This window comes from Eschscholzia californica, unplaced genomic scaffold (genome assembly GCF_041429995.1).
Source record: "Eschscholzia californica isolate CP2 unplaced genomic scaffold, dmEscCali1.0.p SCAF_5, whole genome shotgun sequence".
NCBI classification, from domain to species: Eukaryota; Viridiplantae; Streptophyta; class Magnoliopsida; order Ranunculales; family Papaveraceae; genus Eschscholzia; species Eschscholzia californica.
Genome location: NW_028238472.1, coordinates 28,326,495 through 28,349,586, shown reverse-complemented (window position 1 = coordinate 28,349,586; position 23,092 = coordinate 28,326,495). Strand labels below are relative to the sequence as shown.

General features: G+C 37.5%; 2 protein-coding genes across 2 annotated transcripts; one reads left to right on the top strand and one right to left on the bottom strand.

Annotated features, from left to right (window-relative positions):
• Positions 1–2,504: 2,504 nt before the first annotated feature.
• Positions 2,505–4,114, top strand: LOC147538101 (major latex protein 146-like). The gene is made up of 2 exons (XM_086641686.1): positions 2,505–2,729; positions 3,750–4,114. The coding sequence occupies exons 1-2, from the start codon at positions 2,543–2,545 to the stop codon at positions 4,094–4,096; spliced, it is 534 nt and encodes a 177-aa protein (XP_086497812.1). The 5' UTR covers positions 2,505–2,542; the 3' UTR covers positions 4,097–4,114.
• Positions 4,115–11,726: 7,612 nt separating this feature from the next.
• On the bottom strand, positions 11,727–15,430 carry LOC147538100 (uncharacterized). Its single transcript, XM_086642954.1, has 3 exons — positions 15,166–15,430; positions 14,902–15,031; positions 11,727–14,841 (listed from the first exon to the last, which is right to left on the bottom strand). The coding sequence occupies exons 1-3, from the start codon at positions 15,428–15,430 to the stop codon at positions 11,727–11,729; spliced, it is 3,510 nt and encodes a 1,169-aa protein (XP_086499080.1).
• Positions 15,431–23,092: the final 7,662 nt, after the last annotated feature.

Here is a 23,092-nt window from a genome sequence, read left to right as displayed (position 1 = left end):
ATCTTTATTAGCTTGAGTAAAACAAGTTGGTGTAGGAAGTAAGGTAATGGCACTTAATGCTTTTAAAATAGGATGCTTTGTAGCAGCTAAAAGGGGCTTCGGTTTGTAAATGTCTGACTTTGCTCTTGTTTGCATAGGATGAAGAGACTGATTTTGAACAGATGGAATTGGTGTTGGTTCAATGATAGGCTCACGAGTAAAAGAAGAGGCAGTGGTGTTGGTTCAGTGATAGAATTAGAATTTGAGAAGGAGGTGGGTGAATCAAAATAATGACCAACAGGAGTACCATTAGTACTGGCAGGAGGAGTGTCTGAATGACCAATTGATTTAATGGAGAAGATTAAGTCTGAATAGGGGATAGCTGAACTGGGTAAGAACTAGTAGCTGGTGATGACAAGGTAGGTGATGGTTCTGGTCTCAATTTTAAAGGGAAGCAATCTTCATTGAAAACCACATGTCTAGAGATGTAAATTCTTCCTGTTGTAATATCTAAACACACATAGCCTTTTTTATTATGAGCACAACCGATAAAAATACACTCTTTGCTTCTAGGTTCAAGCTTATTGTTTGCATAAGGTCTCAACCAAGGATAACAGGCACAACAAAACACTCTAAGAAATTCATAATCTGGTGGAGAATAAAATAATTTTTCAAGTGGTGACATAGAGTTCAAATACTTAAGTGTGAGTCTGTTGTTGAGATAATTTGTTGTGTTAAGTGCCTCTAGCCAATATGAACTAGAGAGAGAAGATTGAATAAGTAATGTTCTAGTGAGATCAATCATATGTTTAGACTCAACCACACCTTTTTCTTCAAGTGAGTGAGCACAAATCATTTGATGTAAAATTCCTGTCTTAGTCTGAAGTAGAGAGGAATTCTCCACCACCATCAGTACAAATTATTTTAACCTCATGTCCTAATTGGTTCTCAATGGCATTCAGAAAGGTGATAAAGGAAGGAGTGAATTGTGATTTGTGTGTTAAAAGACTAACCCAACAGAATTTAGTTCTATCACATTGGCATAATATTGAAATCCACTAATAGATGTAATAGGTGCAGGGCCCATAGGTCTATATGCAATAGATGTAGAGGTAAAGAAGCTACAACAGTAGAGGATTGAAATGGGCTTTAAAGAAGTAGATGAAAACAAATGCTTCTTTTGTAAAGATTGAAAAGGGGGATGTCCCCACCTTTTGTGCTAAAGAGCATAAGATGTTGGCCGTGCAATCAAATCCTTTATTTGGGATTTGGAAGAACTTTGTATATGAAGCTGAATTGGGTAGAGACCTCCTTTAGCTGGCCCTAGGAAAAGAGGGGTTCGATGTTAAGTCCTTCACATGGTATTGAAAAGGATCAAAGGTTAAAGAACAATTACTGTCCTTGGTGAATTTATTAACTAAAAGTAGATTGTGCCTGGGTTGAGGAACTACTAACACATTCTTGAGAGAGAAAGTATGATTTTTATGACGAAAAGCTGAATTACCAGATCGAGTAATAATCATACCTTGTCCATTTGCTGCAGAAATTGTTTCTTTGCCATTATAAGCAGAAGAAGAAGAAGCTATGTTGGAAGCATCTAGTGTGATATGATGTGATGCTCCTGTGTCAGCAAACCATGGATTCTCTCCAAAAATGTTAGTTGAAGCAAGCATAGCTGCTAGGTTTATTTGAAGGATTTCGACCTTGATAGGAGAAGTTCATGCGATGACAACATTCAACAGTAGTGCGTCCCACTTTATGACAAATCTGACAAGTAGGACGTTCTTCATTATTGTTTCTTGGAGCTTGATGATTAGGTAGAGACCTCCTTTAGCTGACAAGTCTGACAAGTAGGACATTCTACATTATTGTTTCTTGGAGCTCGATGATTATAAGACTTCATCTGATTGGAATGACATTTCTCATAGAAGTGATAGCTAACGATGGAATTTTAGGATGATCCATATTAGAAGTCAATTTCAGAAAGAAAATAGAAGAATCGATGAAGAAGAAGGTGAGATGTAGAGAGAGAAAGAGGAGAAGAAAGAAATTTAAAGAGAGAGAGAAAGATAGATTTTCAGAGGAGAGCGTGATAATAGCTCTGATACTATAGTGAAATCGAATCTCATCAAGAAAAATTCGAAGTTACAGAGGTATTTAAAGAGAAAAACATAACAAACTCTAACAAACCCTCTTACTCTCTAACTAACTTATAACAACCAAAAGTGGTTCCTACACCGTGTTACTAGAGTGGACGAAACTATATACAGCTCTTAACTAATCTTAACAACCCACAAGTGTTCTGATGAGTGAAACACTTGTAGGTTAGCATTGGTACAGCTCCAAACTTAGATGTAGTAATTATGCTTTATTGATATGCATGTCTTTTCCTTAGTTGAATGCTCTCCATACAAAGTGGGCATAGAATTTTATACAAACAATTATATCCATCAGGAAGTTGCTTTAAAGGCATTATAATATTTTATATTAACATTATAAATTTGATAGACGAACCAAGAAACATTAGCACTACTGATAAGCATTAAATTATCATAAAGAAGACATGGCTCAAATTCAAAAGCTTCAAGCTGAATGTGAAGCCAAATGCACTGCAGACAAGTTCTACGGAATGATGAAGAATAACGTGAACCAACTCATCGTTGATTTTCCTGAAAACTTTAAGAGTATTCAAGTTCTAGAAGGAGATGGGGTTAGTGTTGGCTCTGTCACTCAATGGAATGTTGTACTCGGTAAGTAATAATTATTAAGTTTACATATTCAACTCAAACCCCTTGGAGGAGGGAGAAGGAGAGAGAAAGAGAGAGAAAGAGAGAAAAAGAAGAGGTGGTAGATGGTTGGTGGTCGAAAATGGTTGTTGTGGTCGGAAGTTGTAGTGGGGGAGGGGAGGTGAAGATGAAGATTAGGGGGGAAATACAATCCAGTAGATATTTGGACTAAAAATAAATGATGCCTCATAAGCCAATCCTGCTTGACCAAGTCTTTGTTCTCGAAGACTTTTTAAGACACTCCAAAGCCCCCACCCTTTTTTTTGTTCATAATATTAAGAGACTATTCTCACACAGCTCTCTTTTGTGGTACTAGAGCATGTATGGCCGTGGGACACCTCACTTGATGATGCTTAGCTTTGTTACTACTATCCACTTCTAAACTAATTAACAACCAACAAAGAGGCGGAGATATTGTTTACTTCCTAACAAGTATCTTTGTTGTTAATCACTCTTCAGTAAGTTCGGAGCTTGCCTAAAATAAGATGGGTCTGTAGGAAAGCCGTCAGCTTCTTCTATTGCACCCTTTTGTTATCTTATAGTCTAGCTCGAGAGAAACCCCACCAGTTTTCGAAGAGAGCTCCTGGGGAATAGATCACCTCAGTATTTATCTTCTGCTGGGGTCAAATTCATTCTTCAACTAGGATGCTCTCTGTTTTTTGTAGTAGCTTTTAAATTGAATCTGGTATAAGGTTTGTAGGTGAGAATGCTAGCTTAGCATTCTCACCTATTCAATTTAATGAATGATAATTACATAAATTCCTATGGTAAAATAAGAAAAACTAGACCTGGGCCTATGTGTTTGCCATGATTCGCGGTTCAATGAATTAGGAGAATCGGAAGCACGAAATAAACCATATAAGATTTCTGGTCAAAGTCTGCCTAATTTTTCTTGTTCCCTAACATTTTCTGATTATTTCATAAATGGATTGGCTCTTTTTATCAAGTTTCCATTGAATATAAACCAATTCAATTAAATTGTAGGTGGTATACCTCTTGCTAATAGGGAGAAAAGGACAGAGGTGAATGACGAAAAAAGGTCCATTTGTTGGAGCTTTGTGGGTGGTGATGCCATGAATCTTTATAATAGTTTCGAATTGAAACTGGCAGCTGTTACTCCCATGAGCGGAGGACGAAGCTGCCTAGTGAAATGGAGTCTCGAATATGAGAAAGCATATGAAAATGCTCCTGATCCTACTGACTATTTGAAAGTACTTGAAAAAAATTGCTGCCTTCTCTTTTTCCTAATTAAGTCTATTACCATCAACAACATCATCCCCATGCATGAACTACCTTTAACTTGTATTCAAGACTACCATCTAAGTAAATAAATGATGTTTGTTACTTCAGATATATTTTTATTATTTTACTCATTCTGTGGCTTTTAATTTACATCTTCTGAAGGCAACTATTATTTATTGAATAATTAAGAACAATTTACAAAACTGGTTATTTAAAGAACGTATATTTTGTAGTAACAAAGATTTTTAGTAATAATCCAAAAACTATTACGTATTAAAAGTAAGGGTTAATTCTATTTTGGCCCCCTAAAGATGACCTACTGATTAAAATGGCCCCCTAAAGATGACCAGCTTCCAATTTGGCTCCATTTTTTGGTATTTCCGTCCTTTGTTCCGTTAGATGTTAGTGAGCTGGCATTTTCTTACCAAATTTACCCGTGTGTCTACCCATATCTTTAATGTCATGCCAAAAATCTTTATGGTCTCAAGACTAATTATGATTGTCATTGATGTTTGGATGTTCTCTCTCTCTCCTATGAAACCTTCTTTACCTCCTCGCTCAAATCCGTTTTGTTACTCACAAAGAGTAAATATAATACATAGATAACACACATCTAAAGATAGAAAAGTGGAGAGTAGTAAGATGCTTTAAAATCTAGAGAGAGAAAATGGAGATAATCATATATAAATCTAGAGAGAGAAAATGAAGATAATGAGATATGGGTATGAAGGTTTTTATTGGTAAAGTTGGTGCTTCCATTACCAATTGGGTTGATTTTGAATGCATAGGTTGGTGGGATTTGCTTCATTTAATTGATTATTATTGTTAGATTTCAAAATTTGATCTTCCTAGATTACTGTTAGATAATTGTTAAGGGAAATACAAGATCTTCTCATCCATAAATGTACAAATATATTCAAGGAATTTGCATCATCTTCTTTCGTATTAGTCATTCTCGCCATTACTATCTTAGTTAACTCCATATTGCTTCAGACAAAGCATATCTTGTCGACTTCAATTCATGGACAAGCAATGGCTACTGCAAATATTGGTAGAAAGTTCACTGTGATCCTTCAAATCTTCGAGTCACCAACATTAATTTTCGCAGTGAATCAGAAGAAACATTCTTAAAAGAATCAAACCGATCTGGTTATATGACACGTACAATTTCGCCAGAGATTTGTGAGCTTGATCGTCTTTCTGTTATTGTAATAACTGATTGGAAAGGAATCACCAACTCAATTCCTTCTTATATTAATTTAGTTTCGTTTCTTAGAGTCCGATCTAATGGAAAATCAAACCTCGGATCCCTAAAATTAAGAAGTCTCACTACGTTAAATAATGTTGATAATTAAATTTTTGGTCGGATTCCACCTTCAATTTTTCAAATGTCTTCATTAATGCATTTTGATCTAAGACACAATTAAATCTTCCATGAAAATCCTTCAATACTTGGAAATTTCTTAATGTTATGTAAATTTAAAGTCTGGATCAAATCTTAGGTTTGATTCCTTCTCCAACTTATAATATTTATGGATAAATAAATCTTGTTTGTCTCTGAATCAACTTTCTGGTTCAATTTTATGATGCTCTCAAAGTGTTTATTTGGATATCTAGAAAGAAAGTAAAGAGATGGTCAAGAGTTTTAGGGAGAGAAAGTTAGGAATAGACAAATTTGATTCTTGAACAGTAATGGAGAAAAAGTATTAGTGACAGAAAAAGTTAGGACTAAAGTGAATGTGTAGTTTCTCTCTCCAATAACTCTTTTTGTCTCATATCTGACAATAAATAAGGAAAAGCAAATGGAAGAAGGGTAAATTGGTAATGTAAGTAAAGAGCAGTTAATGACGAACGGGGAAATAGACGGAAAAATGAAAAAGAGGGCTAAATTAGAAGTTGGTCCTCTTAAGGAGGCCATTTTGATCAGTTAGTCATCTTTAGGGGGCCAAAAATTGCTGCCTTCTCTTTTCCCTAATTAAGTCTATTACCATCAACAACATCATCCCCATGCATAACCTACCTTTAACTTGTATTCAAGACTACCATCTAAGTAAATAAATGATGTTTGTTACTTCAGATATATTTGTATTATTTTACTTATTCTGTGGCTTTTAATTTACAAGGCAGCTATTATTTATTGAATAATGAAGAACAATTTACTGAACCGGTTATTTAAAAAACGTATATTTGGTAGTAACAAAGATTTTTTAGTAATAATCCAAAAACTATTACGTATTAAAAAGTAAAGACTTCAATTAGAGAAAAGTCTCTCCCCAATAATTAAATTTTTTAAACCTAAGACTAATAGCCAAACCATTGAAATCAAAGACAAAATGAAGGGTTTCGTTACTGAATCAAAATCATTGGTTTTCTTAAGGTACTTTTTATTATATTGGATAAGTCTTGGAATTTCTGGTGTTCGTATAGGGGTGGGATTTTGGCCCGGAAACCCAGAACCCGCCCATGAATGTCCGAGTCCGAAAGATCTGTGACCGTCTGATGCCCGATCTAGTCCGTACTCGCCCTACCGAAAGTTAAGGAGACGGGCGCGGGCATAGGTCCTTACCCGGTGATCCGACCGAGAACGCCCGCTTATATAGTCCGCCCGACCAAACCCCTCCATACCCGTTCGTTATCTGACCCGTTATACCTACACGCCTTATGATTCATTTTAAGCCTTTAGATTTGTAGGGTTAGCTACAACCGTCACATTTCAAGAGTAAAAATATGTAAATATATAACCTTAGAAATCACTTTTCATAATCTTGTCTCCGCCTCTCTACTTATTTAGACTTTCTCTCCTCCAAAATCTCAATATCTCATCAGTAACCCTAGAATCCACAATACACCCATCGTAATCTATGAAAAGAAGAATAGATCCGATTGTAATCGATGAGAAATCTCAATTATTATCATTTAAATTTGTATTCATTTACTTTTCGTAAGGTGAGAGATTTGAAAGTTGTATTTAGCTATTAAACAGTTTTAATTTCGAATAAAAATTCTTTATTTGTTCATTAGTGACCGGCCCCCGACCGACCGATACCCGGTTTGCCCGACTATCAAAACGGTCACGGATGGGAACTTTGTTGGAGAATATCCGAAATGTCCGCCCATTTTGTTCGGATGTCCGAGTGGACACTTAGGACTTGTGCCTGTTCCACCCGGACCGGTTGGGTTAGTATCTGTTTCCCACCCGTCTGGACCGATTTTCACCCCTATGTTAGTATTGTTGTTAGTTTGATTACAAAATGAGTTTTGATTTTCTTTCTTCTTAGAAATTTTGGATTATTCAATGCAAACAAAACTAAGGTTTTCATATATGTAGGATTTTGTTGGTTTTAGCTAGTTTTTTTTCATTGTTTGAAGTTTAAACTCGGGACAACGATGAAAAAAAGACTTTAGGAAGACGGTATTTCAGTACATCTGCAGTTTGTTGACTGTGTGGGGTTGAAATTATGGGCCAAGAAGTTAAGGGGACCGGGTCGTTGACCGGAAGTCGGACCTTCACCTGTTAATATTTTTACGGGCACCAACGACGTCTTTGAGCTTAACCTGTAACAAGAGAAAAAATACACGTGGCCGTGAGGTCTTTGGGGGACACCGAGGTGGTGCCTGCCAATGGGACTCCAAAGGTCAAGTCAGTAAGCTTGCAAGAGAAGTAATGAATACGTGGATATTATCCTTGGTATATTATCATGGAGGAGAAAGGTCGGAGTTTGGCACGACTCGTACATGGGCTGGAGCTCGATCTCTATGGGTATCTGACTTGCTTTGTCTCGTGGGTAAGACAACTCTGGTGAGGCTTGCCTCGTTCAGGAGTATGTATCGTAAATAATTTGGGAATCTTTAAGGGTCTGACCTTGTAAATAATCACATGGGTGATGTGGGAAAGGTTTGACCTTGTAAATAATCACATGGGTGATGTGGGGAGGGTCTGACCTCTAGGAGAGATAAAGTAAGCAAACCCTTATGGATAAACTAGTTGAACCCTTGATCACGTGGTTGTCAGGTCAGAGAAAATAGCTTGCTTCCTCAAGGTCGTGTACTTGATAAGGTCTTGTACCTTTCTAGGAACAATACTTGACAATGTCCTGTACCTGGTGAAAGGTAATAGGGTCTTGTACCATTTATGAACAGTAGTTGATAAGGTTGTATCTTGATGTAAGACCGTAACACTACTTGGATGAGAGATGAGGTCGGACTATGTGATAGAGATGAACTATATGAGAGAGAAAGTAAGTTGTATTTGGGGTGTTAAGCGATAACCAGATGATTAGATGTTCTTGTTGATCTTTCGATAATTGACAGTAATGTCAGGCGAATGTTGGGTGTTGTTGTTCGTGATTGGATGATCGTATCATTCTTCGTCCAGTCATTTTATAGCGTCTTCGGTCGACTGTTGCCCGGTAATGAGATGTCGTCTTTAATGGTGGTAATGCATGAGTTGTCACTATAAATACGGATATCATAACCTCTTAACGGGTATATCCAGGATATTGTCATCTTGAATGAATGTAACGTCTCCTCAACGAACACACGGTGGGAGGTCCGCTGAGGAGGTGAGGACTAACCTCTTTATCCAGGGCTAGATGTGGTTGCGTATTTTAACGTTCTTTCGGGGGTGTCCGAAGGTACATAGGTCGGGGTCGTTTGTCATTAATTCGTGGGTTTGGGCACCGTGTAAGCCCATTAATCGTGGATTTCTGGGGGCGCTCCTGGTGACGTATTTTGCCCCATACATTGACGTTATGTATTGCTAAGGTTTTGTTTTCAATTCAAGGGGTCAGAATTGATGATGAGGTTTTCGGCATATACTACCAAAAATCAAGTATTTTTTCATTGTCATATTTCTTTTTTGTTATTTTTTACCGTGTATGTCAAATTTCTTTTTATCCAAATTTTATAATAATACATTATGCAATTTTCATTCCTTTGTTGTTCATCTTTGTTTTACCCAATTAATTGTGTAGAATGACCAAACTTTAGAGTCATGTTGTATATTTTCCTTTATAGCATATTTCAAACAATTCTTTCTGTATTTAATAAGTGCAAACATTTATAGGTTATTTACACATGACTTGTAAGTGTGTTTCATATTATTTTCCACAATATCTAGTTATATAAAATGCGAAAAAGAAAAACGGTGGCTTTGACCGAATATTTTTGTGAAAAAAGACATCATTGGCTGAAAATTTCTTCCATTAATGAACCTTCATCAAGGCAATGTCTTCCATTTGTAGCGTTTGTGGTGGATGATTGTGGAGGTGGTGGGTAGTGGTGGTTGTGGAGGATGGTGCAGTAGGGTTTAAAGATGGAAGAAGACATAAAATATTTAGGGTTAATTGTGTCACAAGCATGAAATTTATTTTTATTTTGGTCTGTAAAAAATTTTCAGTTTAACCACTACTTGATCTGTAAAAAAAATCCATTAATGAACCTTCATCAAGCCAATTTCTTCCATTTGTAGCGTTTGTGGTGGATGATTGTGAAGGTGGTTGGTGGTGGTTGTTGGGGGGTGGGGGGGGGGGGGGGGGCGGTGGGGGTGCTAGGGTTTGAAGATGGAAAAAGACATAAAAATATTTAGGGTTAATTGTTGTTGGGTTATTGTGTCTCTTAGTATTCTAAGAGGAATCTCAGACATCTAATGTCTAACGCTCGTATCGCCAGGATCTCATGCATAAGCTTAATATGAACTAAGTTAACATAGAGATTGTTACCTTAATCGATGTTTCCACAGGCTAAACGGTTGAATATAAGAAAACCAAGAGCTCTAATTCTAGCTCCTCTTTCTTGAGACACCGAGTAATCCACTTGATCTCCCACCCTCAAGTTTAGCTATAACTTCAATTGTGCTTAGACGAAGAACACCTTCTTCTTTAGACTACATAGATAATTAGGAACTATTCTCTCTTTCTTTTTCAACTTGGTGTTGTAGAGTCAGAAATCTCCTTAAGAATTTTCCACAGCTTATTCTAATCTAAGGATGGCCTTATATAGAATCCCAAAGTTAGAGTCCAACCCTAATTAAGTTTTCTAAAAGCCTAAATTGAAGCAGAATCAGGATTTTGTCAGAAATAGAAATTTCTATTTCTCTCCCTTACTCTATTTGTCGGCCAACCTATGCCCTAAAGGGCTAGGTCTAGTCGGCCTTAAGTGCCCCAACCCAAAACCTTTTTGTTTCGACCTTCGAACTATACTTGCCTTAGTTATCTTTAGGCTTTTTGGACATATTTATGAGTATGACTCATGTTTATATGTCTCATACGTCTAGTTATATTTCTTATTAAGTAGATACTCTTTGGTGTAACCCGATATAGGATCCGGACGAAGTTAGCCGCGAATAGCCCCGTGATTCGACGGTCGTAGTTGGTTTCTAACTAAACATTACGATCCTTAAATCGTCCAGACTTGATGATCTTCTTCATCAACTGTCCTATCTGATAAATTGCTCGCATTGCATCTTTGATCGAAGGACATCTCCTTCAATTGTATCACAAACATGAACTTTATTTTTATTTTGGTCCGTAAAAGAAATTTCATTTTAACCACTACTTTGATCTGTAAACGCCAAAAGTATATTTAGAGAGAAGTAGAAAACAATAAAACCTTTTTGATCTGTAAAGAGCTTTCATGCTCTGTAAATGCCAACCACCCTTTAGAATTACATTGGCAAGGTTATAAAGTTATGTCCTCAATTCAGACCGGTGTGTTAAATGCTATTGGAGCGGGCTTTGGAGCCATTAGTAGAGACTCACTTGGAAAAGTTGTAGGGGCAGTCACAGGGCAGGTGTAGAAGGAAACTATTTTTGTCCGTGAATTGCAAGGAGTCGAATCGGGGCTATGTTTGGCGATTCAGCTGGGTACACAACATCTTGATATCGGCATAGATTCAAAGAACTTCGCCAGCCTAATGACTAAGTCGACTAATCCTTTACCATGGAAAGCATGAAGGTTGTTGGCTTGCGTTAAGAGGTCATGAGACAAATTAAGCAGTGTGAAGGTCCACCATATTTTTCCTGAGGGAAACCATGCAACAGACAATCGTTCTAAAATGAATATAGGGGCTCGAGAAACTATCTTAGTATTTACAGGCTATCGGGAGAATTGGTAGATATTATCAACATGGATTCGAGGGGAACCGTCCGGGTGAGAAAAGGATGGGACTAAAGAAGGAACTTATGTAGGTCTCGTTTTTAGATATTTTTAGTTATTTGGTTTTTCTCTTGTAGTGTCCCTTTAATCCACTTATCAATATAAAACAAAAGAATGATTAAATGAGCAAACTATGTCAAAAAAATAATAGGGTTCTTTTTTGCTTTAACTGAACTTACCTCCCTTATTAATTGGTAATTGAGTTTACCCCTTTAGACTTACTATTTTTGTCAAAAATTATTGAGGCTATGTTTGGACTGTTAGAATAAAACGTTATTACCAAGAAGAACAATCTCTTAATTAAAGTTCTTCAAATTTAATGGCTTACTTTATTATTGAAGTTAGTCATTAATATGATTGATAGAGATTGATTTCAAGGTGCAATTTCAGATAATCACATTTCATTTTTGCAAGTCAAACACGGCCTTAATGTTTTTCATAAGAATACTAAGTACAAGGGAAGGGGGTACGTTTCACTATCCACTGATGAAGGAAGTAAACTAAATTACTAATTAATGTTTTTTTTTTTTGTTGAGAGAAAAAAACTAAACAAAACCACAGAGCCTAACACAGAAACGAAAGTAAAGATTCTGGAAGATCCGAAAGAGCCCGCCATATCCAGGTACCCATATTCCTACGACTCCATTTAGCTAAGATGTCAGCTTTCGCATTACCGTTCCTATTAATGTGAGTGTATATAACTTTGGTGAAATTTCCTTCTAGTTGACGCACTTTGTCAATGAGCTTGCCTGCTTGCCAACCAATATCTGCCTGTTCCCCGTTGAGAGTTTGTACGATATTACTATTGTCGCATTCAATATGAAGATAATCGATATTCTTTGATGTCGACCATTGGAGAGCTTTGACAATTGCCCAACATTCACATTCTTCTGCATTTTGGCCTCTATAATTACATGCCGAGGCCGCGAGAAAGTTTGCTTGGTCATCGAACATGATACATCCAATCCCCGCCATTTCTTTTCCATCCATAAAAGAGGCATCGACGTTGATCTTAATGTAAGGAGCTTTTGGAGGAGACCATTGGGTATTCCTTTCAATTGGTTGAGATGGCAATTGATGCTTGAGGAGGTTCGGTGTGCTATTTACTTGATCAATTACCATCATGGGAAGAATTTTAGCATTAGAGAAGCATCTATCACACCTCGCTTTCCAAATCTGCCAAAGAATATTAGCGAAAAGACCACTAATCTGCTCATCAATATCTTTCCATGAAATAATCCAGTCAATAAGATTAGTAATGTTGCCTGAAATGATACTAAAATGAAACCATACAACTGTAGCCAAATCACAATGTAAAAGAGCATGAACCAATGTTTCAGGGGCTCGACAGTAAACACAGTCAAAATTATGGCCAATAAACTGCCCAATTTTAGCTCGAACTGGTAAGCTGTTCGTACAACATTTCCAAAGGAATAGTTTGATTTTTGGTTGGATAGGAAGATTCCAAATAAAGTTCCATTCCTTAGTCTCATAGTCATAATGTTCAGTTCGTAAATAATAATACATAGATTTAATAGTACATTTACCTGATTTGGTAAGCGTCCATCTTGCAATATCATCCATTTGTTCCTGTAAGTTTATGCTCAAAATAGAGTTACATATATCATCATTAAAGCATTGAGTTATTATATTCGTATTCCAATGATTATCGATAATAAGTTGAGAAACCTTTTTGAGGTTACTATTAGTGATGTTACATATAGGAGGAGGATGATTAGGGATCCAATAATCATACCATATGTTAATATTGGTACCTTTATTAACATCCCAGAACGTTAAATTGGTAACTTTGTCCACATGTTTGGAGATGGATTTCCAGAACCACGAGTGATGATTCTTTGCCTTCTTAGGTTTATGATCCTTGGTGAAGTATTTTGCTTTAAGAATATTAGCCCAAGGAGAGCCAGAATCTTTGATAAGGCGCCAAACTAACTTGCTCAGAAAAGCATGGTTGTCAAGAATCAGAAAACGAAATCCAAGACCTCCCAATTTTTTGGGAAGACAGATAGCAGACCAGTTAATGGTATGAATCGAATTAGATTTTCCCCACCAGAAAGTTCTTTGAAGAACTTCAATGCGGTTGCTTATACTCTTAGGGAGGGCAAAGCATTGCATTTGGTATCGGGGAACAGCCGCTGCTATTGTGTTGATGACAATAGAGCGGCCAGCTTGAGAGAGGAGAGAAGCCTGCCATTTAGAAAGTTTATTCTGAATCTGAGTAGTGAGGGAAGAGAACAGTTTTCTTTTATTCCCACCTATAAAAAGATGAGTTCCGAGGTATTTGTCCATATTTGAGGACTGATGAACTTTAAAGTTACGAATGATCATACGTTTGAATTTAGGATGAGTGTTTTTCGAAAAGAAGATAGTAAACTTAGTGAAGTTAATCATCTGCCCCGAAGCTGAACAGAAAGTATCCAGGATATGCTGAAGAGAATTTATATTAACAAGGGAGTTCTGTTCAAAAATGATGCAGTCATCTGCAAAAAGAAGATGCTTGATATTGATGTTGGTATTGGGGATAGGAAAACCATGAAAAGGCGCGGACGCCCTATTGGTCTCCAGAAGGCGACTGAGGCCTTCCATTGCAAGAGCAAACAGGAAAGGAGAAAGAGGGTCACCTTGCCTAATACCCCTACTAACATTAAAGGTAGGACCGGGATGACCATTGATCAGAACAACCATAGTCGAAGTAGATATGCAAGTATGAATGAGGCTAATCCACTTGGAGTGAAAGCCCATTCGTTGCATAATGTTCTCTAAAAAGCTCCACTCAATCCGATCAAACGCTTTCGACATATCAAGCTTTAGCGCAAAGTAGCTCTTCGATCCTTTGATAATTTTAAAGGAATGAACGATCTCTTGGCTGATGATGATGTTATCCGTAATCTGTCGACCAGGAACATAAGCCGCTTGAAAGGGTGAAATGATTTCAGGAAGCACGAGTTTGAGGCGATTAGCCATGATCTTGGTAATGATTTTGTAGGTGGTACTCATCAGGCTGATGGGACGATAGTCCGAAGTGGTCTGAGGGGTTTTGGTTTTGGGGATGAGACAGATATGCGTGTGGTTGATCTGCTCAGGAAGAATAGTATGAGAAAAGAAATCCGAGACAAGTTTGATGATATCCGCTTTCACCGTGTCCCAGTTAGTTTGATAGAACAGAGGAGGAAAACCATCCGGCCCAGGAGCCGAATCAGCTTTAAGAGACTTCACGGAAGCATAGATCTCCTGTTCCGAAGGAACACTAATAAGGGCAAGATTAGATGAGTCTTGAATTTGACTAGAGAAAAGATCAAGTAACTCATCAGATATAATCGAATCAGAAGTACTGGAGATACTTCGGAGATTTGTAGAAAAGATGTTAGCAATATCTAAGTCCTCCTGAACCCAAGTACCATTAGTGTCCTTAATTGCCGTAATGCGGTTCTTTCGATTCCGATTAATAGCTTTGGCATGAAAAAACTTGGTATTTTGATCACCAAGCCTGATATTGTCGTTTCTAGACTTCTCTTTCCAAAGACTCTCCAGCTGATTATAGGCTTCCTCAAGTTGTTGATTTAAATCGTGAAGATCCTTACCGTTGTCCGCTTGCTGAATGGCCTCAGTAAGGTTGCGAATTCTAGTATCAAGATGGCCAAACACAAGTTTATTCCACCTAGCAAGATTAATCGCTAAGTGGTTAAGCTTCGGTTGGATAGACTAGAGAGTGGGAGACCAGTGATCTTTGATGAAGTCACCACAATCCGGATGGGACATCCAAGTTCTAATGAATTTAAAAGGGCGCTTTCGAAGATTAGCATTAGCCGAGGTAGTCAGAAGGATAGGAATATGATCAGAACCAACACCTGGCAGATGAGTAACAAGGGAAGAAGGAAAGTCCATAAGCCAGGAGTGATTCGTGAGGGCTCTGCTAATCTTTCTTTAATGAGAGTGCCTTTAAATTGTCTGTTGGTCCAAGTAAAGGTGGTGCCCTTATAACCCGCATCCCTGAGACCAAGGTCATTAATCACCTGGTTGATTTTAGTGACTTGACTAGTGATCTCAATACGTCCACCTTCTTTTTCCGACGGGTGTAAGATGGTGTTGAGGTCACCCATTACAACCCATGGGACTGAGGTCTCAATCTTCTGATTATTAAGGGTGATCCAAGGGGTCATACGGTTTTTCCGATAAGGGCTTCCATAGAAGCCAGTCAGTACAAAACTATTACCATGATCATTGTGAGTACATCTAGTGTGAATCATATTGTCATTAACATAAAGAGTATTGACATCGTAATCCTTGGTCCAAAACAGAGCCAACCCTCCCGCTTTATTTTTTGGTTCAACCACCACCAGATTATAATTAGCGTGAAGTTTGAGAATTTGATTAAGGTGGTTAGTAGTGCTTTTGGTCTCAGAGAGAAAGATAAAGTCGGGTTTGTGGTTCCTAATAAGCCGATAAAGATGCTTTCTATTTAAGTATTGCCCACAACTACGAATGTTCCAAGCTAAAATGGAAAGGTCGGGTTTAGGTTGGTCCATAACACTATCTAAAGGCACCTCCACAAAAGTCAAAGAACAGAAGCAGAGACAGGGAGAAGAGGCTCGATCACGGAAGAACAGAAAGGAGGAGAGGAAACAGACTAGAAAAGCAGCAAACTAGAACAAAACAAAAGAACAAAAAAACTAGGAGGATAAAACTAATAATACTACATAAACTATAACATAACATAAGATAATCATACATTACATAGACAGGAATGGCCAATGTATCAACACCAAAAAGCTGAAACAGAAAGACAAAATAACCACAAAAAAGACCACCCCAAGCTGGTACTGGTTGCCAAAGAACCCAAAAAGGGAGCTCCTAATCACGAGTCAAGGACAACTCAGTGAAGAGACTCCAACTAGGCCTCTGAAACCACAGAACAGAGGCAAGCTCTATGGCGACTAGTACCAGACTAAGTAGCAAGCAACAGAGATACCCAAGAACAGAACTAAAAAAAAGTAAGAAACAGAGCAACAACAGACTAAGAAAAACTAGTAAAACTACCAACACGACAAACCACAGAAAGAAATGAACTAGGTGGTCAGAGCTGATGGATTTACACCATCCCCTTCCTCCCCTTGCACTAAGATATTCAAACTCTGAGATAAGATCATCGACTCCTCAAGAAGAGTCTGGGTTTCCTGGTTATCTGAGAACATGGACTGAAACTGATTCTCTTCTACTGAGTACTCCGAGGAGCTGATGGAGTGGTGGCTAACTTGATCACGATTACGCTTACCAGAAGGGTTGAACAGAAGGTGGGGTGGAGTGGGTTGATGAACAGGAGATGGAGGTGGGGCAATTAAAATAGGCTCAACTGGATCAGGGGACACTAGAATGGTATCATCCATCGTATCATCCATAGGGTCTGAGTCAGACTCCTCATCTTCACCCGAGAAGTAGTATTGAAGTGGATGGGGACAACGGTTCAAAGGATGCTCAACAATCCTACAGTGATGACAGATTGCTCCTGGAAATTTCTTGTAGCTTATCTTGATCTCCGAAACCGTATCATTAAAGATAGGGTTAATAACAGCCAGCAGAGGGGATCGAACATCATATAAGAATTGAATCCGAATGATAGGATTGTTAACACACCCCAGGTTACGAGGGTGAATCTGGATAATCTTGCCCATACATTCAAAAATTGCATCAAGATCAGTTTTGTTCTGTATCGATTGAGGAATCCGATACAGAGTACACCAGAAGGGATCGTAGAATAGGTCGTCTGAAGCTTCAGTAAGTGGGAACTCTACCTGTTTAAGGACCAGCAGCATACCCCTAAGAATCCAGGGCCTCCCATAATTGAGAGCATTAAGGACGAAGAGACTCTTAGGTTTAATCAGGAATGTTTTGATGGGACCATGGGTTAGGGCATAATCACAATCTCTAAAGAACCGAGACTGTGGATACAACAGATTCTTGATGAAATTGAGAGAGGACTCATAAGGATTGCACCATCGGGCAACAAAACCTTGATGGATCGGTTGCAACTCTGGTTTGGTAGAAGGTTTATCAAAACGAATGGAGAGGCGACCACGAGTAGTGAGAGTAGATTGAGAGGCCATTTTTTGTGTAAGGATGAAGAGAAAAGAGATAGTGGTTGATTGTACAGAGGGTGACTCGGAACTATGAGTTTGGTGTTTTAATAGGAGAGGGAAGAGGGAGCAGGACAAACCATAAAGGACGATAACCAGTAAACACCAATAAACCATGATTATAATAAATGCAAGGGGATTGGGGGGAGGTCACCACCAGAGAAGCCTACTCTCGAGCTCCGGTGACGACTGACCACATTTTAGAGACAAAAAAAAGGAGAAGAGACCTAAACAGCAAGGGGAAGACGAAAGAGAAAAAGATAGGGAGAGAGAGAAACATAGAGAGAGAAACAGAGAGTTAGAGTAAAAACTTTGTACCTAGAAGGATAATCGGTTGGACTTGACGGTTGAGTAGCCAAGACGTTTAAGCCTGTTGTCCAGTCTTAACTCCGAGAGGAAATGCACCCAATCCTCGTTACTTCAGTTCTCGGGAAAGAGGAGAGTCGTGATCTTTAGGGAGGATCCTCAATCACTCTGTTCGATTCTCTCAACTTCCTCGATGAGTGCAGATACAATTAACTAGGGAGATGAGAAATTAATTGGTGAGTTGCTCCGGATCTAATGATGATGCTGCTTCCCGAGATAGATGATTACACTGCCGAATTAATTACAAGACAAACGAGCTAATTGGGGGGGGCGGGTGATGAACAGTAATTGCGCCGCAGAGGAAGTTGAAGGGGGAAGATGAAAATGAGGAAGAGAAAAACCCTAGCTGACGTCACTCGGGACACTCTCTCTCCTAAAAAAATCTTCCATTCTCCAATTACTAATTAATGTTGAAGGGGGTAATCTTAAAAACCCCATGTAAATCAAGTTACTTTTTTAATATCAAAATTATTATGTGTATTTATCTTTTAGGTGTTAAATAACAAAGTTATTTTCTATTTATGTTTTTCATTTCCAAAGTACCCCTACCCATTTGTAGAAAGGTTGACCCCTTCTATGTTAAGAAATGATAAAATGTGCAAAACGTAGTTGGATTGAGTAAGCAACACGCCCTTGTCAGTGGGAGCTCAGTCCCTAAGAAATAATGAAGAGGGTCTATATTTGTCATATCAAACTCCAGGTCTAAACAAGATATAATACTAGTAATAAGAGTCACTACCTATGAGAATAATATCGGCCAATGGAGAAGCAAGCAAACATGACCAATTTAGTAGTAACATAATTAGTGAATTGTCGTCAGACAGTTTGTCTTGAATTGAAGACCAAACAAGTAACTACTGAAACGATCATAACATGCACGAAGAGCATGTATGATGCAAAATACCTGATACCGTTAACATTTTGTAGTAAGTGGAATTGTGATACAACAACGCTAAAGAAGATCAAAAGCCCTGAGGGACTAGGTTAGCCCTGAAGTCAGCCCTGCTCAAGCAGGCAAGGCAAAGAGGTCAGCCCTGCCTTAGTAGGCCAACCCTACTTTAGCATGCACTAGAGATAAGATGGCCTACCAGAGGATTCTTCTATTTCCTAGTTTTATATTTCCTAGATTTAGCAGTTTCTGAATTTTGGTTGTTTTTCCTAGTTTTTAGCAGTTTTCTAAATTCTTGTTATTTTAGAGTTTTAGTAATTTTAGACTTGTATTATTTTAGGGTTTCAAGCCTATAAATAAGCCTCTTATTTTCATTGTAGAGGGAGCTTAGTTTATTAAATAAAATTTTGTTTGATTTAATCAATCATAGAGGAACAATCTCTATACTTTAAATCTTTTGCCTACCGCGTGTTGCATCAGTTGGTAACAGAGTTTGCATCGATCTTTAACAATGTCACCGACAAGACAACCTGTTCTAGGGAGGGAGAATGCCATGGATGTTGGTAATGAAATAGCGGAAATTCAAGCTATGAATAAGTGATTAGATAGTGTTGACGAATGGCGGCAACAGATGACTCGAATGATTGACGCATCGGTTGGATGCGAACCGACTTCACCAAATCACCGCTCAGAAAAAGGATGCTGGATCAACTAAAGTTGATTACGACAATGTTTATGTTAGGGACATTCGGAGAAGAATGAACCAACCCAATCACGATTCTCGGAGATGGGAAGCGGGATTGTGGATTGATATCCCAAAATTCTGAGGGCATGGTCAACCTGAAGAATTCATCGATTGGCTAATTGCGGTCGACGATATTCTAGAGTTTAAAGAGGTACCTCATGATAGACAGATTCCTCTTGTGACTACTAGGCTTCGTGAAACTCTTTTTTGTTTTGAAACTCTTTTTCTCTCTCCAATATTCTCTTCAACGACTGTTGGCCCTACTTTCCATGCACATTTTTGTTTAGGGTCCGTTTGATACGTGTGAAAATAGCATTCGCTATTTGATTGTCTTTAGAAAGTGTGAAAGTTGTTTTCCTCTAAGAAAAAAAAAAAGGAAAATAGTTTTGTGAATTTTCCTACTGAAAGGTGGAAAATAAAATTCTCACCCTCTCCCGTAAAAAGACCTATCTCTTTCTCTCTCTTTTTTATTTAAAAATCTTGTTTCCTTCTTTGTTATCTCTCTTGAACACTATCTAAACTTTAATTCTTTTCTCTTCGAGAGATTCTGTGTCTCCCTCTTTCTATCTTGCTCAATCGATTTAAACTTCACTCTCTCTTTTGATTTCTCTCTTTTGATATTTCTCTCATTCTCGTAAACTATTCGTCTCCAACATCTCTATTTTCAATCTCATAAAACCTAATCACCATCAACAACCATCTAGTAATAGGCAGAGATTGAAGACAGAGATTATGGTTTCTAGAAATCTATTTCTCTTGAACAATCTTATTCCTCATTGAAGATAAATATTGGGACTTTCAGATATTTATTTCTTCTTTATCAATCTAATACCACGGGATTGAAGATACATAAAAACGGGAGAAAAGTTATAAACGAGAAACTATTTCTTATTGTTCAACTAGGGGGTGCAAATTATGGTTGCCACTTCTTGTTGTTATGAAATTAGGGCTTCTGCGCACGAGAGAAATCTGAAATAAGGATTCTCTGAAATTAGGGTTTCTAAAATTTAGACATTTTTGAAATTATGGTTTTTGAAGTTAAGAAATTTCAGAAATTAGAATATATCTGAAATTAGGGTTTATGATATTGTTAATTTATGAATTTTGGTGTATGAAATGGGAGTATTCTGAAATTGTGTTTCTAAAATTGGGATGTTTATGAATTGAGAAATTAATTTATAATATTGAGACATTAGAGTTTCTAAAATTATCATCCAACTAGTAGGAAGAAGATGACCACAAAATTTATTTCTGAAATTGGAAAATTTATTTCTGAAATTGGAAAATTTATTTCTGAAATTAGGACATTGATCAATTGAGAAATTTATAACCAAAATCGGGACATTAGGGTTTCTGATAATAGGAATAAGATGGTGAGGAAATTTCTAAAGGCACCTCTGAGTGAATTGCTTGATTAAAGAAAAGAGCAACATTTTCAAGGGCACCCATCATTTTCATATAACCCTACCAAACATTTTAAAACTTAATTCACATTTGAAAATTTTGATTTTCTTTCCCGTCAGGAAAAAATGGTTTTCACATCATTTTCACACGTACCAAATGAACCCTGAGGCCTTTTACTGCGCTTACTTTGACACCACTTAGATGTGATTTTCATTTAGTAAGTGAAAAAGAAAACGACATAAAATTTTCGGCCCGCACTTACTAAGTAAAAACAACTTAATATGTGGAAAAATCAAACACCATCTTAGTTTCGGGATTTTCTTCCCTAAACCAAAAGATCTAGTTCAAGAGAGTTGGTTTTTTCGACCCGACCAAGGTTACAAATTTATTGAAATGAAAGAGAAAAAAAAGAGTGGGGAGAGATGTTTATAGGAGGTGAAGATCAAAATACCGGTGAATAAATAGATGGAGTTTTCTTTCTTTAATATTTCTATGTTTATGGGCGAGTCCTTTTGGTGAATTGGGGGACAAAATAAAATTAACCTATTTGATTATTATTCTTTTTTTTTTTTCTGTTGAAACATTTGATTATTATTCTGTTATTCCAACTAGCATGAAAAAACTGTTTAATGAAATTATCTCTCAAGTGAATAAAACCCTATCCGTCATCATTGGGTTTCTCATAAGAAGTGCAGTCAAGATGGAAAGGTACCCCTCACTAATTTGAAAGGTGCATCTTTAGGCATCCCTTCATTTTACTATTGGGCCTCCTCCCTACACGTCCCACGGAACAAGCCCAACACGGATTAGACCCACTCCAAGAGCCCTTGGACTGCTCCAATACGTGGGTCTCAGACTGCTCAAACCAAAATCCACGAAGAGTGTCAAAAGAGGAACGGACTAACAACAAAAGGATGGGACGTCTTTAGAGGCGCTGTAATTTGATTTATCTTGAAAAGCAAAATGCAACTCCAATTTGGAGACATGAAATGCAATTCAGATCAACCCATCACTACGGTAGTGACACTACCACCACTAAAATTAAAAATAAGAGCATCTCCAATGCAAAACTCAAAAAAAAAAAAAAAAATTCTAATTAACTTATGTGTCAACTCTCAATTGATATTCTCTTTCTTATATGGCTAACTTGGGTGTCTCCAATACAAGTCCTCCAATGTGGATGGATCATACAAAAATGGAGAAGGGGCATCAGCTGTGGTTATGAGAAGCTATAACAACTCATACGTAGCTGCTGAAACGGAGTACCATATTGCAGGAAGTGCGCTTGAGGCAGAAGCAAAAGCGGTTTTAATGGGACTGAGGTTAGCTAAGAGCCATTCGCACAGAAGAGTTGTGATAGAAGGAGACTTGAAATTGATTATACAGCTTGTGAATCGAAGAATACTAGTATTCCTTGGCAAATTCGAAATATAATCAATGATATACATGATGAAGCACAACTGTTTGATGAGGTGAAATTTTATGCCATCCCTAGAGAACACAATGAGATTGCTCATTATCTAGTAAAAGAGGCTTTCATGCCTAAACTATGTAAACAGTGGGAGGAATTTAATCCCCCACAATGCATTGTTAGAGTGTTAGAATTGGAGCTACTCTCATATAGCTGAATATTTGAATGAATAAATAAGGTCAACGCTAAATTTTATCAAAAAAAAAATTCTCCAATGCAACACTCTAAAAAACTCTAATAGTTACACATGTCACACATACATTTAATAGAAAAAAAATAGATGAGAGAGAAACACTCTCTATTAGTCCTAAAATTAAATTTGATAACTTGGACGCTTAAGACTCTCAAAAGAATTTCTAATTGAAACATCTTAAAAATAATTGCTTCTGCCTCGTGTTCAGATTTCAATCTTAAAGTATCTTATAATATTTTAAGATTAAATCTTGCTTTCAAGATGCTCTAACTCAATAAAGTCAACCAATTTCATACAAGCAATCATTTATTACAGTCTCTCCAAACCAAATTAACACCCACTTTTTCTCTCTCTAACAACCCATGGCCAGGTGTAAGAGAGAAGAAGATGATAAGCATGATCAGCTGAAAGCAGAGCTGAAAGAAGAGTAACTCTGTCTATCGGCGCCTCCGTCACTCGTGTGGTTTATTCGTGTGTCTATGAGTTAGTTAGGATAATCAATCGTTAAATCAGATTAACAACTCTTTACTGTTTTCACTTTCTCGCTCTAGAGTTGTTTGTTATATAAGTGAATCGTTGTAATCAAGAATTCTTACGAAAGTTAATGAAATCAATTCTTACTTTCTTTCATGGTATCAGAGCCCTAAGAGTTTTCTGATCAAGACCGAAATCAGGAACCCTAAATAAATTGGGATAAATCGTTACTGTTA

Coding starts and splice junctions, on each gene's coding strand:
- LOC147538101 (XM_086641686.1), top strand. CDS start 2,543: ATGGCTCAAATTCAAAAGCTTCAAGCTGAATGTGAAGCCAAATGCACT. Junction 2,730..3,749: donor TCAATGGAATGTTGTACTCG/GTAAGTAATAAT, acceptor ATTAAATTGTAG/GTGGTATACCTCTTGCTAAT.
- LOC147538100 (XM_086642954.1), bottom strand. CDS start 15,430: ATGATTCACACTAGATGTACTCACAATGATCATGGTAATAGTTTTGTA. Junction 15,032..15,165: donor CCTTGGTCTCAGGGATGCGG/GTTATAAGGGCA, acceptor CTCATCTGCCAG/GTGTTGGTTCTGATCATATT. Junction 14,842..14,901: donor GACTTCATCAAAGATCACTG/GTCTCCCACTCT, acceptor TAATCTTGCTAG/GTGGAATAAACTTGTGTTTG.